This window comes from Globicephala melas, chromosome 6 (assembly GCF_963455315.2).
Source record: "Globicephala melas chromosome 6, mGloMel1.2, whole genome shotgun sequence".
NCBI classification, from domain to species: Eukaryota; Metazoa; Chordata; class Mammalia; order Artiodactyla; family Delphinidae; genus Globicephala; species Globicephala melas.
The window spans coordinates 107,436,204-107,455,236 of NC_083319.1; the positions used below are offsets into that span (position 1 = coordinate 107,436,204).

Sequence of the window (19,033 nt, forward strand, 5' to 3'; positions counted from 1 at the left end):
TGCAAGTCTTGTTTTTGTTTTACAATGATTAACTGTTGTCAATACATAGAAACATTTCTTTGTTTTAGGATCAAATTCATCTCCGAAGTGACACACAATTTTTTTATTCTTTTAAAACATCTTTATTGGAGTATAATTGCTTTACAATGGTGTGTTAGTTTCTGCTGTATAACAAAGTGAATCAGCTATACATATAACTTATATCCCCATATCCCCTCCCTCTTGCGTCTCCCTCCCACCCTCCTTATCCCACCCCTCTAGGTGGTCACAGAGCACCGAGCTGATCTCCCTGTGCTATGCGGCTGCTTCCCACTAGCTATTGGTTTTACATTTAGTAGTGTATATATGTCCATGCCACTCTCTCACTTCGTCCCAGCTTACCCTTCCCCCTCCCTGCATCCTCAAGTCCATTCTCTAGTAGGTCTGCGTCTTTATTCCCTTCATGCCCCTAGGTTCTTTTTTTTTTTAAACAGAGAACAGGGGTCTTTATTTATTTATTTATTTATAAATTTATTTATTTATTTTGGGCTGTGTTGGGTCTTCGTTTCTGTGTGAGGGCTTTCTCTAGTTGTGGCAAGTGAGGGCCACTCTTCATCGTGGTGCACGGGCCTCTCACTATCGCAGCCTCTCTTGTTGCGGAGCACAGGCTCCAGACGCGCAGGCTCAGTAGTTGTGGCTCACGGGCCTAGTTGCTCCGCGGCATGTGGGATCTTCCCAGACCAGGGCTCGAACCCGTGTCCCCTGCATTAGCAGGCAGATTCTCAACCACTGCCCCACCAGGGAAGCCCCCACCTAGGTTCATCATGACCATTTTCTTTAGATTCCATATATATGTGTTAGTATACGGTATTTGTTTTTCTCTTTCTGACTTACTTCACTCTGTATGACAGACTCTAGGTCCATCCACCTCACTACAAATAACTCAATTTCGTTTCTTTTTATGGCTGAGTAATATTGCATTGTATATATGTGCCACATCTTCTTTATCCATTCATCTGTCAGTGGACACTTAGGTTGCTTCCATGTCCTGGCTATTGTAAATAGAGCTGCAATGAACACTGTGGTACATTACTCTTTATAGAATTGTTTTTTGAGATACTCTTAATGTAGCTAATTCATTTCTGCTTTCAGAAACTTTAAAAAGCAGCTACTGTTAAATTTTAGACTCTTTTGTCCTTGTAGGTTATTATGCGAAGTGGTCAGCCACTCACTGGCACAAATGGGAGACGGTGCAAAGAAGATGAGAAGCTGATAAATGCTACCCTCAGGGCAGGAAAGCGTGGCTACATCATTGACACCCGACCTCTAAACGTAGCTCAGCAAGCTAGAGCCAAAGGAGGCGGCTTTGAACAAGAAGCTCATTATCCCCAGTGGAGGCGGATTCATAAGTCCATTGAGAGGTAAAAGATTTGGGAGACAGTACTGGACTCTTATTTGAAGATATTTAGAGTGGGTGAGCCCTTAGCTGTTCAAAAATCACAAGTTTTCAAATGAACCTTCATATTAACTTGAGTCAAAAATTGGCTGGATATCCTGTCCTTGTGTTTTTTGGTTTTTTCTGTGATACGCGGTCCTCTCACTGTTGTGGCCTCTCCCGCTGCGGAGCACAGGCTCTGGACGCACAGGCTCAGTAGCCATGGCTCACGGGCCCAGCCGCTCCGCGGCATGTGGGATCTTCCCGGACCGGGGCATGAAGCCGTGTCCCCTGCATCGGCAGGCAGACTCTCAACCGCTGCACCACCAGGGAAGCCCTGTCCTTGTGTTTTATAAGATAAGCAGAAAACTTATGGTGGATGCTCAGAAGTGAGTTTTGATCAGATAGCATTTTTTCTCTGTTAGCTCTGAAATTTCATCACCATGAGGTCTGCTCCTCTACTTGTAGATCAGCAGTCACCAAACTTACTGAAAAGATATGCTACACATAATTATGTTTTCCTAAGTCAAAAAGACTTAGACATTTAATTTCCCTGATACACACTTATTTTCACACCTTGTTTCCTCTACCTATATCATCTCCTTTATGCTTGCAATTAGTGGTTTATAATTGCTTCTGGGTGGGTGAGTGGGTAGGAGTTAGAGTTAATAAAACAATGGGATCTGAGCTGGCCTTGGGCATCCCTGCTGTGACAGTACAGGTGTCCAGAGTTGATTCTGTGGGAACGGGACACAGATGTTAGTGATGCTGTTTTGTGACCTGTGACAAAAAGCAGTGCTGTGGCCCTCTTCTCAGTCAGATAATTCAGTTATGCAAACTGGGTTTAATCTGTTCAGTTGAGGAAGAGTTTACCATCGCAGGCATTTTAAGCATTTCACACTCATGTTTAAATATTAGTTTTTCAGTCTTTAACCCTATAAGTTATTATATAGCAAGGTAAATATTTTTATAGTATTTGGAGCTGCTTTTGCCCTTGCATATATATTGGAGGCTGAGTTTTTGATTTGGTTTCTTCCTTCATTGTTCTATGTTCTGTTTTCTTTCTTTCTTCTTTTTAACTTTTTCTTGTTTTTGAAAGGTATCACATTCTTCAGGAGAGCTTAATCAAACTCGTGGAAGCTTGTAATGACCAAACACATAACATGGACCGATGGCTCAGTAGATTGGAGGCCTCCAACTGGCTGACTCACATCAAGGAGATTCTGACAACTGCCTGTCTGGTAGCTCAGTGTCTCGACAGGTAAAGTGCATCTCCAGGTTATAGAGCGGGCCACTCACACCAACAAGACTTCGCTTCCATCCAGAGCTGTGGTTGTGTATCATGTTACTGTTCATGCCTGTCTGTATCTTATGTTTACATAAGATCATTTTACAAATAACTGTAGAAGATAGTCAATGCCATTCAGTGTCAGTGAAGTATGTGTGTAGAGTCTGGCATTTAATTGATAATGTTTGTTGAATGAATGTGAACCATGTACATATACATGTCTTCCATGACAAAATTTTTTTAAGTATTAAAGGACCTATTTTTTTCTATAAAAATCCTTAAAATGTGAATCTACCAATTTTCCTTTTCTTAGACTGAAAAAGAATGAAAAGAAGTTTTCTTATTTCTCCTCAGAGGGCCAAACTTGGCCTTCAAGGAACTTTTGAAATAGCAATGAAAGGAAACATGTAATTTTGTTACACAGTAAATGATCCTTTCTAATTTCTCAGCTATCTTGTTACAAACTACTTGATATGTGCAGTTATATCTGGATCTCAAGTTGAGAAAACCGGATGGTAGTGATGTGAAGTATATGAAGTGATTTTAGTTTATTCACTCAGTTGAAAGTTGCTAATCCTCGAGACTTGAGGCAGAAGACTTGAACAGGGGCAGAAGGATTGGTATAAGTTGTTGCAGAAGCTTAGAATGCCCTTTTCATTTATTTTTTCATTTTAAACCTGTTTTTTTTAAAAAAATAAATTTATCTATTTAGGGCCGCGTCGGGTCTTCGTTGCTGCATGCGGGCTTTCTCTAATTGCCGCAAGTGGGGCCTTCTCTTCCTTGCAGTGCGTGGGCTTCTCATTGTGGTGGCTTCTCTTGTTGCAGAGTACAGGCTCTAGGCGTGTGGGCTTCAGTAGTTGTGGCGCACAGGATTAGTTGCTCCGCAGCATGTGGGATCTTCCGGGACCAGGGCTCAAACCCGTGTCCCCTGCATTGGCAGGTGGATTCTTAACCACTGCACCACCAGGGGAAGTCGTTTTAAAATGTTATATGCTTGCAAAGATGGGGTGGAGGGCAGTGCTGAACTTCCTAGCAGCCAATTCAAAGGCAGAGAACACTTTGCTTAAAAATGAACCCACATAAACATGAATTTCAATTAGAACCCCGATCTGCATTCACACAGGATGCTGCAACAGGCCCTAGAAGAGCTGGCTAAGTCCTTGTCTTGGTCCATCTCTACTCTAATGTCTTCATTAGCTTCCACAGAGAATAGATGTCTCCTCGATAAGGCATCAGTTACTCTACTTGAAAGCAGATGGGACAAAGACTGAAAGGAGGTTTTCTGAAAACCAGATTTTTTTTTTTTTTTTTTTGCGGTATGCAGGCCTCTCACTGTTGTGGCCTCTCCTGTTGCGGAGCACAGGCTCCGGACGTGCAGGCTCAGCGGCCATGGCTCACAGGCCCAGCCGCTCCGCGGCACGTGGGATCTTCCCAGACCGGGGCACAAAACCGTGTCCCCTGCATTGGCAGGCAGACTCTCAACCACTGCGCCACTAGGGAAGCCCTACATATATAATTTCATTTAAGCTTCCAAACAACAATTGTTATGTATTATTACCCTACCTCTATAGATAAGGAAAAATAAAATCAGAGTAAGTTGCCTGAGTTGTACTGATTACAGCCCAAGTGGCAGTGCTGAGATTCCAACCTTTTTGTAAGAAATAATTAAGGAATAACACAGATAGACCCCTGAGTGTATGTCTCTGGATCATTTCCTGGATCTTTAAATGGCTGTTATTCTGCTCTGGTATTTTCTGTGCTATTTTGTTTGTTTGTTTGTTGTTGTTTTTGGTTTAAGTAACATCAGGGATGGTTAACATAAAAACTTTTAGCTGGGAGAGCAAATCTATTTCAGAGAGAAAAATGCCCATCCCTTGGTTGTTTCAGAAGGGTCTCCTTATTTGCTTCAGAAAGCTGAAGGAAGACTCTGGGAGCACATTAATATATGCTAACAACTTTTTCTATAGGAAAACGTGAAAACTTGCCCCACTCTTGTGCAAGATGGAACACGAAATATTTTAATACATTATCCTTCTATATTAAAAAAAAACTAGGCTGCTGTTTTAAAATAGGATAGATGTGACCCCAGTTGCATTTTGGGGGGTTAATTTTTAAATGTTTGCACACCAACAATTTCATCAGCAAAAACATACATCTCTGAATAAAATGAGAAATACTTATAACCAAGAAGAACAACAGATAATTTCACTGGTAGTTACTGATTTTATGTTTTTCAGTTTATCAGAGGGATTTTTCTTTTTGTGCAAGCATTTTGCATGCTTATTTTGGGTCAAATTCTAAACCTAGCCCTGACACCAGTATTTAATTCCCAGGGGCTAGTATATGTACATAAGGAAAGCTTCCAAAGATATCTTCCTATCAACTGAGTTATTTAAAATAATAATCTATTTGTCTGCCAGAAAAAACATATTGATATCATATTAAAGCTAAACTTTTGGAGGGGAAAACATATTTTGTTATTCATTTCTAAACAATTTAAAAAAGAAATATGGAAATAATTACAAAATAAAACTTTCTAGAGTCATAAAATTATTTTATACTCCTAAGTGGTTAATTCCTTTTTTAAATTAATTGAAGTATATTTGATTTACAGTGTTGTATTAGTTTCAGGTGTACAGCAAAATGATTCAGTTATACATATACATATATCTATTCTTTTTCAGATTCATTTCCCATATAGATGATTACAGAGTATTGAGTAGAGTTCCCTGTGCTCTATAGTAGGTCCTTGCTGATTATCTATTTTATATATAGTAGTGTGTATAGGTTAATCCCAACCTCCTAATTTATCCCTTCCCCTCCTTTCCCTTTGGTAACCCATAAGTCTGTTTTCTAAGTCTGTGAGTCAGTTTCTGTTTTGTAAATAAGTTCATTTGTATCATTTTTTTAGATTCCACATATAAGTGATATGATTTGATATTTGTCTTTCTCTGTCTGACTTCACTTAGTATGATCATCTCTAGGTCCATCCATGTTGCTGCAAAAGGCATTATTTCATTCTTTTTTCATTCATTTTATCCCCATCAGTGTATACATGTCAATCCCAATCTCCCAACTCATCACACCACCACCACCACCACCACCGCCACTTCCCCCCTTGGTGTCCGTACGTTTGTTCTCTACATCTGTGTCTCAATTTCTGCCCTGCAAACCAGTTCATCTGTACCATTTTTCTAGGATCCACATATATGCGTTAATATACTATATTTGTTTTTCTCTTTTTGCCTTCACTCTGTATGACAGTCTTTAGATCCATCCACATCTCTACAAAGGACCCGATTTTGTTCCTTTTCATGGCTAAATAGTATTCCATTGTGCACATGTGCCACATCTTCTTTATCCATTCATCTATCAGTGGACCTTTAGGTTGCTTCCATGTCTTGGCTATTGTAAACAGTGCTGCAATGAACACTGAGGTGCATGTATCTTTTCAAAGTATGGTTTTCTCCAGATATATGCCCAGGAGTGGGATTGCTGGATCATATGGTAGATCTATTTTTAGTTTTTTGAGGAACCTCCATACTGTTTTCCATAGTGGCTATGTCAGTTTACATTCCCACCAATAGTGTAGGAAGGTTCCCTTTTCCCCACACCCTCTCCAGCATTTATTGTTTGTAGACTTTTTGATGATGGCCATTCTGAATGGTGTGATGGGATACCTCAGTAGTTTTGATTTGCATTTCTCTATTAGCGATGTTGAGCAACTTTTCATGTGCTTTTTGGCCATCTGCATGTCTTTGGAGAAATGTCTGTTTATATCTTCTGCCCATTTTTTGATTGGATTATTTGTTTTCTGCATCATCTGTTTGTATATTTTGGAGATTAATCCCTTGTCAGTTGCTTCGTTTGCAAATGTTTTCTCCCATTCTGTGGGTTTTCTTTTCATTTTGTTTATGGTTTCCTTTGCTGTGCAAAAGCTTTTAAGTTTTTTTTTTCTGGCTGCGTTGGGTCTTCGTTGCTGCACATAGACTTTCTCCAGTTGCGGCAAGCGGGGGCTACTCTTCATTGCAGTGTGCAGGCTTCTCATTGTGGTAGCTTCTCTTGTTGTGGAGCATGGGCTCTAGGCACGCGGGCTTCAGTAGTTGTGGCTCACAGGCTCTAGAGCGCAGGTTCAGTAGTTGCACATGGGCTTAGTTGCTCCACGGCATGTGGGATCTTCTCGGACCAGGGCTTGAATCCGTGTCCCCTGCATTGGCAGGCAGATCCCTAACAACTGTGACACCAGGGAAGTCCCACTTTTAAGTTTATTCGGTCCCATTTGTTTATTTTTCTTTTTTTTTTTATTGGAGTATAGTTGCTTTACACTGCTGTGTCAGTTTGTTTTTATCTTCATTAATGTAGGAGGTGGATTGAAAAAGATATTGCTGTGATTTACGTCAAAGAGTGTTCTGCCTATGTTTTCCTCCAAGAGTTTTATAGTATCTGGTCTTATATTTAGTTCTTCAATCCATTTTGAGTTTATTTTTGTATATGGTGTTAGAGAATGTTCTAATTTCATTCTTTTACATGTATCTGTCCAGTTTTTCCAGCACACTGAGGGGTTAATTGTAATATTTCCACAAAGACATGTCATAAGTGACAAGCCAGAAGCTGTGACTTGGGCTTGAGGTAGACGTTTTAGTACTATATGAAGCTCTGTAAGTAAAAATTTTAGATTCAACATTAATTAGACAGTATAATCAGACTCTAATCAGGACAGCAATTGTTAATGTGTTGACCACACATTTACAGATACTGGTGAGAAAACTGGCTAAATTATCAAACCCGAGAAGAAAATGCCTACTTTTGTTATTTCCTTAAGTCATCAAGAAGATTCAATTGTTCTCAGCTTTGAAAAAAGGATATTGACTGCAAAAAATTTACATAGACAGTAGCATGCATTCTTAGATATGATGGAACAATTTAATTAATGATGATGTTGGGATCCTGTTTCCATACATGCATTGTTCTTTTTTTTTTATGACGTCTCTTTCCATTTATTCATCTGATCTGTCCATTAATTCGTCTACTTTTTGACGTTTCCAAGCACATTACAGATCATTTACCTTTTTTTATTAACATTTTTTCTTTTTTATTCAAACACAAAGTCACAAAAATTATAATCATCCTCATCAGTTCACTCAGTCCCATGTAATTAATTTTTTTTCATCTTGATCTTTTGTTAACACTTTTATGAATTCATCAGTTTTCCATTAGAGTTCTGAAAATGCTTATTCATTCAGTTCAGAAGTATTATAGTCAGTTACTAGAAACCTGTACTTGTCAGAGTCTTTTCCATGAATTCCTTGAAGATGAAATTCTTTTAAAGGAACATTTTTGAAAAAGCATCAGAGTACACCCAGAAATGTCTGTAAATGACAAAAGACTTAAAAATGACCACGGTTAAAGATTTGATGAAAGTTCATAATAATGCAATTGACAAGGAAATTTAGTTATTTCTGAGATGTACATTTTAAAGTAATAACTACAATTATGACATAAAACATTACACCAGAACATACAAGATTTTTAGAAATTTCTTGTAATGTCTGAAACATTTATATTAACATATTTCCATACAAATAACCCAAACTTTAGTATTAGTTTTTTGTATTGTTTTGTTTTTTTTATACAGCAGGTTCTTATTAGTCATCAATTTTATACACATCAGTGTATACATGTCAATCCCAATCGCCCAATTCAGCACACCACCATTCCCAACCCCCCGCGGTTTTCCCCCCTTGGTGTCCATACGTTTGTTCTCTACATCTGTGTCTCAACTTCTGCCCTGCAAACCGGCTCATCTGTACCATTTTTCTAGGTTCCACATACATGCATTAATATACGATATTTGTTTTTCTCTGACTTACTTCACTCCGTATGACAGTCTCTAGATCCATCCACGTCTCAACAAATGACTCAATTTCATTCCTTTTTATGGCTCAGTAATATTCCATTGTGTATATGTACCACATCTTCTTTATCCATTCGTCTGTCGATGGGCATTTAGGTTGCTTCCATGACCTGGCTGTTGTAAATAGTGCTGCAATGAACATTGGGGTGCATGTGTCTTTTTGAATTATGGTTTTCTCTGGGTATATACCCAGTAGTGGGATTGCTGGGTCATATGGTAGTTCTATTTTTAGTTTTTTAAGGAACCTCCATACTGTTCTCTGTAGTGGCTGTATCAATTTACATTCCCACCAACAGTGCAAGAGGGTTCCCTATTCTCCATACCCTCTCCAGCATTTGTTGTTTGTAGATTTTCTGATGATACCTATTTTGACTGCTGTGAGGTGATACCTCATTGTAGTTTTCATTTGCATTTCTCTAATAATTAGTGATGTTGAGCAGCTTTTCATGTGCTTCTTGGCCATCTGTACATCTTCTTTGGAGAAATGTCTATTTAGGTCTTCTGCCCATTTTTTGAGTCGGTTGTTTGTTTCTTTAATATTGAGCTGCATGAGCTGCTTATATATTTTGGATATTAATCCTTTGTTAATTCGTTTGCAAATATTTTCTCGTATTCTGAGGGTTGTCTTTTCGTCTGGTTTATGGTTTCCTTTGCTGTGCAAAAGCTTTTAAGTTTCACTCGGTCCCATTTGTTTATTTTTGTTTTTATTTCCATTATTCTAGGAGGTGGATCAAAAAAGATCTTGCTGTGATTTATGTCAAAGAGTGTTCTTCCTATGTTTTCCGCTAAGAGTTTTATAGTGTCTGGTCTTACATTAAGTCTCTAAGCCATTTTGAGTTTATTTTTGTGTATGGTGTTAGGGAGTGTTCTAATTTCATTCTTTTACACGTAGCTGTCCAGTTTTCCCAGCACCACTCATTGAAGAGACTGTCTTTTCTCCATTGCATATCTTTGCCTCCGTTGTCATAGATTAGTTGACCATAGGTGCGTGGGTTTATCTCTGGGATTTCTATCTTGTTCCATTGATCTATGTTTCTGTTTTTGTGCCAGTACCATATTGTCTTGATTACTGTAGCTTTGTACTACAGTCTGAAGTCAGGGAGTCTGATTCCTCCAGCTCCGTTTTTTTCCCTCAACTGCTTTGGCTATTCGGGGCTTTTGTGTTACCATACAAATTTTAAAATTATTTGTTCTAGTTCCGTAAAAAATGCCATTGGTAATTTGATAGGGATTGCATTGAATCTGTAGGTTGCTTTGGGTAGTAGAGTCATTTTCACAATATTGATTCTTCCAATCCAAGAACATGGTATATCTCTCCATCTGTTTGTATCATCTTAAATTTCTTTCATCAGCGTCTTATAGGTTTCTGCATACAGGTCTTTTGTCTCCCTAGGTAGGTTTATTCCTAGGTATTTTATTTTTTTCGTTGCAGTGGTAAATGGGAGTGTTTCCTTAATTTCTCTTTCAGGGTTTTCATCATTAGTGCATAGGAATAAAAGAGATTTCTGTGCATTAATTTTGTATCCTGTAACTTTACCATATTCATTGATTAGCTCTAGTAGTTTTCTGGTAGCATCTTTAGGATTCTCTATGTATACTGTCATGTCATCTGCAAACAATGACAGTTTCACTTCTTCTTTTCCAATTTTTAGTCCTTTTATTTCCCTTTCTTCTCTGATTGCCGTGGCTAGGACTTCCAAAACTATGTTGAATAAGAGTGGCAAGAGTGGACATCCTTGTCTTGTTCCTGATCTTAGAGGAAATTCTTTCAGTTTTTCACCATTGAGAATGTGGTTTGCTGTGGGTTTGTTGTATATGGCCTTTATTATGTTGAGGTACGTTCCCTCTATGCCCACTTTCTGGAGAGTTTTTATCATAAATGGGTGTTGAATTTTGTAAAAAGCTTTTTCTGCATCTATTGAGATGATCATATGGCTTTTCTCCTTCAGTTTGTTAATATGGTGTATCACATTGATTGACTTGCATATATTGAAGAATCCTTGCATCCCTGGGATAAATCCCACTTGATCATGGTGTATGATCCTTTTAATGTGCTGTTGGATTCTGTTTGCTGGTATTTTGTTGAGGATTTTTGCATCTATATTCATCAGTGATAGTGGTCTGTAATTTTCTACCTTTGTAGTATCTTTGGTTTTGGAATCAGGGTGATGGTGGCCTCCTAGAATGAGTTTCGGGGTGTTCCTTCCTCTGCAGTTTTTTGGAAGAGTTTGAGGAGGATGGCTGTTAGCTCTTCCCTAAATGTTTGACAATTCACCTGGGAAGCCATCTGGTCCTGGACCCTCTTTTTCTTGATGAGTCTGGCTAATGGTTTATCAACTGTGTTTATCTTCTAAAGGAACCAGCTTTTAGTTTTATTGATCTCTGCTGTTGTTTTCTTTGTGTCTACTTCATTTATTTCTGCTCTGATATTTATGATTTCTTTCCTTCTGCTACCTTTGGGTTTTGTTTGTTCTTTCTCTAGTTCCTTCAGGTGTAAGGTTAGATTGTTTGAGGTTTTTCTTGTTTCTTAAGGTAGGCTTATATAGCTGTAAACTTCCCTCTTAGAACTGCTTTTTCTGCACCCCATACGTTTTGGATATTCATGTTTTCATTGTCTTTTGGCTCTAGGTATGTATGATTCCCTCTGTGATTTCTTCAGTGATCTCTTGGTCATTTAGTAACGTACTGGTTTTTTTTTTAATCTTTATTGGAGCATAATTGCTTTAGAGTGGTGTGTTACTTTCTGCTTTATAACAAAGTGAATCAGTTATACATATACCTGTGTTCCCATATCTCTTCCCTCTTGCGTCTCCCTCCCTCCCATCCTCCCTATCCCACCCCTCCAGGCGGTCAGAAAGAACCGAGCTGATCTCCCTGTGCTATGCGGCTGCTTCCCACTAGCTATCTACCTTACGTTTGGTAGTGTATATATGTCCGTGCCTCTCTCTCGCTTTGTCACAGCTCACCCTTCCCCCTCCCCATATCCTCAAGTCCATTCTCTAGTAGGTCTGTGTCTTTATTCCTGTCTCACCCCTAGCTTCTTCGTGACATTTTTTTTCCTTCTTAAATTCCATATATATGTGTTAGCATACGGTATTTGTCTTTCTCTTTCTGACATACTTCACTCTGTGTGACAGACTCCAGGTCTCTCCACCTCATTACAAATAGCTCAATTTCGTGTCTTCTTATGCCTGAGTAATAATCCATTGCATACATGTGCCACATCTTCTTTATCCATTCTTCCGATGATGGACACGTAGGTTGTTTCCAGTCCGGGCTATTGTAAATAGAGCTGCAATGAACATTTTGGTACATGACTCTTTTTGAATTATGGTGTTCTGAGGGTATATGCCCAGTAGTGGGATTGCTGGGTCACGTGGTAGTTCTATTTGTAGTTTTTTAAGGAACCTCCATACTGTTCTCCACAGTGGCTGTACCAATTCACATTACCACCAGCAGTGCAAGTGGCTTCCCTTTTCTCCACACCCACTCCAGCATTTACTGTTTCTAGATTTTTTGATGATGGCCATTCTGACTGGTGTGAGATGATATCTCATTGTAGTTCTGATTTGCATTTCTCTAATGATTAATGAAGTTGAGCATTGTTTCCTGTGTTTGTTGGCAGTCTGTATATCTTCTTTGGAGAAATGTCTATTTCGGTCTTCTGCCCATTTTTGGATTGGGTTGTTTGATTTTTTGTTCTTGAGCTGCCTGAGCTGCTTATAAATTTTGGAGATTAATCCTTTGTCAGTTGCTTCATTTGCAAATATTTTCTCCCCTTGTGAGGTTTGTCTTTTGGTCTTGTTTGTGGTTTCCTTTGCTGTGCAAAAGCTTTGAAGTTCCATTAGGTCCCATTTGTTTATTTTTGTTTTTATTTCCATTTCTCTAGGAGGTGGGTCAAAAAGGATCTTGCTGTGATTTATGTCTTAGAGTGTTCTGCCTATGTTTTCCTCTAGGAGTTTGATAGTTTCTGGCCTTACATTTAGGTCTTCAATCCATTTTGAGCTTATATTTGTGTATGGTGTTAGGGAGTGATCTAATCTCATACTTTTACATGTATCTGTCCAGTTTTCCCAGCACCACTTATTGAAGAGGCTGTCCTTTCTCCACTGTACATTCCTGCCTCCTTTATCAAAGATAAGGTGACCATATGTGCGTGGGTTTATCTCTGGGCTTTCTGTCCTGTTCCATTGATCTATCTTTCTGTTTCTGTGCCAGTACCATACTGTCTTGATTACTGTAGCTTTGTAGTATAGTCTGAAGTCACGGAGCCTGATTCCTCCAGCTCCGTTTTTCGTTCTCAAGATTGCTTTGGCTATTCGGGGTCTTTTGTGTTTCCATACAAATTGTGAAAGTTTTCGTTCTAGTTTTGTGAAAAATGCCAGTGGTAGTTTGCTAGGGATTGTATTGAATCTGTAGATTGCTTTGGGTAGTAGAGTCCTTTTCACAATGTTGATTCTTCCCATCCAAGAACATGGTATATCTCTCCATCTATTTGTATCATCTTTAATTTCTTTCATCAGTGTCTTATAATTTTCTGCATACAGGTCTTTTGTCTCCTTAGGTAGGTTTATTCCTAGGTATTTTATTCTTTGTGCTGCAGTGGTAAATGGGAGTGTTTTCTTGATTTCACTTTCAGATTTTTCATCATTGGTGTATAGGAATGCCAGAGATTTCTGTGCCCTGCTACTTTACCAAATTCATTGATTAGCTCTAGTAGTTTTCCGGTAGCATCTTTAGGATTCGCTGTGTGTAGTGCCATGTCATCTGCAAACAGTGACAGCTTTACTTCTTCTTTTCCGATTTGGATTCCTTTTATTTCCTTTTCTTCTCTGATTGCTGTGGCTAAAACTTCCAAAACTATGTTGAATAAGAGTGGTGAGAGTGGGCAGCCTTGTCTTGTTCCTGATCTTAGTGGAAATGCTTTCATGTTTTCACCATTGTGGATGACGTTGGTTGTGGGTTTGTGATATATGGCCTTTATCATGTTGAGGAAAGTTCCCTCTATGCCTACTTTCTGCAGCGTTTTTATCATAAATGGGTTTTGAATTTTGTCAAAAGCTTTCTGTGCATCTATTGAGATGATCATATGGTTTTTCTTCTTCAGTTTGTTAATACGGTTCATCACATTGATTGTTCTGCGTATACTGAGGAATCCTTGCATTCCTGGAGTAAACCCCATTTGATCATGGTGTATGATCCTTTTAATGTGCTGTTGGATTCTGTTTGCTGGTATTTTGTTGAGGATTTTTGCGTCTGTGTTCATCAGGGATATTGGCCTGTAGTTTTCTTTGTGACATCCTTGTCTGGTTCTGGTATCAAGGTGACGGTGGCCTCGTAGAATGAATTTGGGAGTGTTCCTCCCTCTGCTATATTTTGGAAGAGTTTGAGAAGGATAGGTGTTAGCTCTTCTCTAAATGTTTGATAGAAGTCGCCTGTGAAGCCATCTGGTCCTGGGCTTTTGTTTGTTGGAAGATTTTTAATCACAGTTTCCATTTCAGTGCTTGTGATTGGTCTGTTCGTATTTTCTGTTTTTCCCGATTCAGTCTTGGCAGGTTGTGCATCCCTAAGAATTTGTCCGTTTCTTCCAGGTTGTCCATTTTATTGGCATAGAGTTGCTTGTGGTAATCTCTCATGATCTTTTGTATTTCTGCACTGTCAGTTGTTACTTCTCCTTTTTCATTGCTAATTGTATTAATTTGAGTCTTCTCCCTTTTTTTCTTGATGAGTCTGACTAATGGTTTATCAATTTTGTCTATCTTCCCAAAGAACCAGCTTTTAGCTTTATTGATCTTTGCTATCGTTTCCTTCATTTCTTTTTCATTGATTTCTGATCTGATCTTTATGATTTCTTTCCTTCTGCTAACTTTGGGGTTTTTTTGTTCTTCTTTCCTTTAAAATTGCTTTAGGTGCGAGGTTAGGTTGTTTATTCGAGATGCTTTCTCTTTCTTAAGGTAGGATTGTATTGCTATAAACTTGCCTCTTAGAACTGCTGTTGCTGCATCCCATAGGTTTGGGGTCGTTGTGTCTCGATTGTCATTCGTCTCTAGGTGTTTTTTGATTTCCTCTTTGATTTCTTCAGTGATCACTGCGTTATTAAGTAGTGTAGTGTTTAGCATCCAAGTGTTTGCATTTTTTACAGATCTTTTCCTGTATTTGATATCCAGAATCATAGCCTTGTGGTCGGAAAGATACTTGAAACAAGTTCAATTTTCTTAAATTTACCAGGGCTTGACTTGTGACCCAAGATATGATCTATTCTGTAGAATGTTGCATGAGCACTTGAGAAAAATGTGTATTTTGTTGTTTTTGTTAGAATGTCCTATAAATGTCAGTAACGTCTGTCTTGTTTAATGTATCATTTAAAGCTTGTGTTTCCTTATTTATTTTCATTTTGCATGATCGGTCCATTGCTGAAGGTGGTGTGTCAAAGTTTCCTACTATGAATATGTTAGTGTTGATTTCTCCTTTTATAGCTGTTAGTATTTTCTTTATGTATTGAGGTGCTTCTATGTTGGGTGCCTAGATATTTACAATTGTTATATCTTCTTCTTGGATCGATCCCTTGATCATTATGTAGTGTTCTTTGTCTCTTGTAATAGTCTTTATTTTAAAGTCTATTTTGTCTGATATGAGAATTGCTACTCCAGCTTTCTTTTGGTTTCCATTTGCATGGAATATCTTTTTCCATCCCCTCACTTTCAGTCTGTATGTGTCTCTAGGTCGGACATGGGTCTCTTGTAGACAACATTAATATGGGTCTTGTTTTTGTATCCATTCAGCCAGTCTGTGTCTCTTGGTGGGTGCGTTTAATCCATTTACATTTAAGGTAATTATCGATATGTATGTTCCTATTCCCATTTTCTGAATTGTTTGGGGTTTGTTATTGTAGGTCTTTTCCTTCTCTTGTGTTTCTTGCCTAGAGAAGTTCCTTTAGCATTTGTTGTAAAGCTTGTTTTGTGGTGCTGAAGTCGCTTAGCTTTGCTTGTCTCTAAAGGTTTTTAATATCTCCATCAAATCTGAGTGAGACCCTTGCTGGGTAGAGTAATCTTGGTTTTAGGTTTTTCTCCTTTATCACTTTAAATATGTCCTGCCAGTCCCTTCTGGCTTTCAGAGTTTCTGCTGAAAGTACAGCTGTTAACCTTATGCCAATTCCCTTGTGTGTTATTTGTTGTTTTTTCCTTGCTGTTTTTAATATGTTTTCTTTGTATTTAATTTTTGTTAGTTTGATTAATATGTGTCTTGGGGCGTTTCTCCTTGGATTGTTCTTGTATGGGATTCTCTGTGCTTCCTGGACTTGATTAACTATTTCCTTTCCCATATTAGGGAAGTTTTCAACTATAACCTCTTCAAATATTTTCTGAGTCCCTTTTTTCTCTTCTTCTTCTGGAACCCATATAATTGTAATGTTGGTGTGTTTAATGTTGTCCCAGAGATCTCTGAGACCTTCCTCAATTCTCTTCATTGTTTTCTTTTTATTCTGCTTTGCAGTAGTCATTTGCAGTATTTTATTTTCCAGGTCACTTATCTGTTCTTCTGCCTCAGTTATTCTGCTATTGATCCCATCTAGAGTATTTTTCTTTTCATTTATTGTGTTGTTCATTGTTGCTTGTTTCATCTTTAGTTTTTCTAGGTCCTTGTTAAATGTTTCTTGCATTTTGTCTATTCTATTTCCAAGATTTTGGATCATCTTGACTATCATTATTCTGAATTCTTTTTCAGGTAGACTGCCTGTTTCCTCCTCATGTGTTAGGTCAGGTTGGTTTTTATCTTGCTCCTCCATCTGCTGTGTGTTTTTTTGTCTTCTCATTTTGCTCATTTTACTGTGTTTCGGGTTTCCTTTTTGCAGGCTGCAGGTTTGCTGTTCCCATTGTTTTTGGTGTCTGTTCCCAGTGGCTAAGGTTGGTTCAGTGGGTTGTGTAGGCTTCCTGGTGGAGGGGACTTTTGCCTGTGTTCTGGAGGATGAGGCTGGATTTTGTGTTTCTGGTGGGAAGGTCCATGTCTGGTGGTGTTTTGGGGTGTCTGTGGACTTACTATTATTTTAGGCAGCCTCTCTGCTAATGGGTGGGGTTGTGTTCCTGTCTCGCTAGTTGTTTGGCATAGGTTGTCCAGCACTGTGGCTTGCTGGTCGTTGAGTGAAGCTGGCTGCTGGTGTTGAGATGGAGATCTCTGGGAGATTTTCGCTGTTTGATATTATGTGGAGCTGGGAGGTTCCTTGTGGACCAGTGTCCTGAAGTTGGCTCTCCCACCTCAGAGGCACAGCACTGACTCCTGGCTGCAGCACCAAGAGCCTTTCATCAACTCGGCTCAGAATGAAAGTGAGAAAAAGTAGAAAGAAAGAAAGGAAGGGTGGGAGGGAGGGAGGGAGGAAGGAAAGAAAAAAAAGGAAAGAAGAAAGAAAAAAGAAAGAAAGCAAAATAAATTAAGATAAAATAAAGTTATTAAAATTAAAAATAATTATTAAGAAAAAAGATTTTTAAAAATTAAAAAAAAAAACGGATGTATAGAACCCTAAGACAAATGGTGAAATCAAAGGTATACAGACAAAATCTCACACAGAATCATACACATACACACTCAGAAAAAGAGGAAAAGAGGAAACAATAAGAAATCTTCTTCTCAAAGTCCACCTTTTCAATTTGGGATGATTTATTGTCTATTCAGGTATTCCACAGATGCAGGGTACATCAAGTTGATTGTGGAGTTTTAATCTATTGCTCCTGAGGGTGCTGGGAGAGATTTCCCTTTCTCTTCTTTTTTTGCACAGCTCCTGGGGCTCAGCTTTGGATTTGGCCCTGCCTCTGTGTGTAGGTCGCTGGAGGGTGTCTGTTCTTCGCTCAGACAGGCCGGGGTGAAATGAGCAGCTGACTCGGGGGCTCTGGCTCACTCAGGCTGGTGGCAGGGAGGGGTGTGGATGCCAGGCGAGACTGCGATGGCAAAGGCTGGTGGGACATTGTACCAGCCTGAGGCGTGCCGTGCGTTCTCCTGGGGAAGTTGTCCCTGGATCCCGGGACCCTGGCAGTGGCGGGCTGCACAGGCTCCCTGGAAGGGAGGTGTAGATAGTGACCTGTGCTCGCACACAGGCTTCTTGGTGGCGGCAGCAGCAGCCTTAGCATCTCATGCCCATCTCTGGGGTCCGCGCTGTTAGCCGCGGCTCGCACCCGTCTCTGGAGCGCCTTTAAGCAGCGCTCTTAATCCCCTCTCCTCGCGCACCAGGAAACAAAGAGGGAAGAAAAAGTCTCCTGCCTCTTCGGCAGTTGCAGACTTTTCGCGGACTCCTTCCCGGCCAGACGTGGCGCACTAACCCCCTGCAGGCTGTGTTCACTCCGCCAACCCCAGTCCTCTCCCTGCGCTCCGCCCCAGTGGGTGAGCAGACAAGCCTCTCAGGCTGGTGAGTGCTGGTCGGCACCGATCCTCTGTGCCGGAATCTCTCTGCTTTGCCTTCCGCACCCCTGTTGCTGTGCTCTCCTCTGTGGCTCCAAAGCTTCCCCCCGTTGCCACCCGCAGTGTCTGCCCACAAAGGGGCTTCCTAGTGTGTGGAAACCTTTCCTCCTTCACAGCTCCCTCCCACTGGTGCGGGTCCCGTCCCTATTCTTTTGTCTCTGTTTATTCTTTTTTCTTTTGCCTTACCCAGGTATGTGGGGATTTTCTTTTCTTTTTTTTTTTTTAACATCTTTATTGGGGTATAATTGCTTTACAATGGTGTGTTAGTTTCTGCTTTATAACAAAGTGAATCAGTCATACATAAACATATGTTCCCATATGTCTTCCCTGTTGCGTCTCCCTCCCTCCCACCCTCCCCATCCCACCCCTCCAGGCTGTCACAAAGCACCGAGCCAATATCCCTGTGCCATGCGGCTGCTTCCCACTAGCTATCTACCTTACTGCGTTTGTTAGTGTGTATATGCCCATGACTCTCTCTCGCCCTGTCACAGCTCACCCTTCCCCCTCCCCATAACCTCAAGTCCGTTCTCTAAGAGGTCTGCGTCTTTATTCCTGCTTTACCCCTAGGTTCTTCATGACATTTTTTTCTTAAATTCCATATATATGTGTTAGCATACGGTATTTGTCTTTTTCTTTCTGACTTACTTCACTCTGTATGACAGACTCTAGGTCTATCCACCTCATTACAAATAGCTCAATTTCGTTTCTTTTTATGGCTGAGTAATATTCCATTGTATATATGTGCCACATCTTCTTTATCCATTCATCCGATGACGGGCACTTAGGTTGTTTCCAAAATGTTCATTGCAGCTCTATTTACAATAGCCCGGAGATGGAAACAACCTATGTGGGGATTTTCTTGCCGTTTGGGAGGTCTCAGTTCTTCTGCCAGTGTTCAGTAGGTGTTCTGTAGGAGTTGTTCCACATGTAGATGTATTTCTGGTGTATCTTTGGGGAGGAAGGTGATCTCTGC

General features: G+C 39.8%; 1 protein-coding gene across 1 annotated transcript in view; it reads left to right on the forward strand.

The window, feature by feature from the left end:
- The window catches only part of MTMR9 (myotubularin related protein 9), an 80,285-nt gene that overhangs the window by 38,963 nt on the left and 22,289 nt on the right, over window positions 1-19,033 (forward strand). Inside the window, exons 5-6 of the mRNA XM_030879181.2 lie at window positions 1,183-1,400; window positions 2,514-2,675. Of these exons, the coding sequence (XP_030735041.1) occupies window positions 1,183-1,400; window positions 2,514-2,675 (380 nt within the window). The remainder of the gene's footprint in view (window positions 1-1,182; window positions 1,401-2,513; window positions 2,676-19,033) is intronic.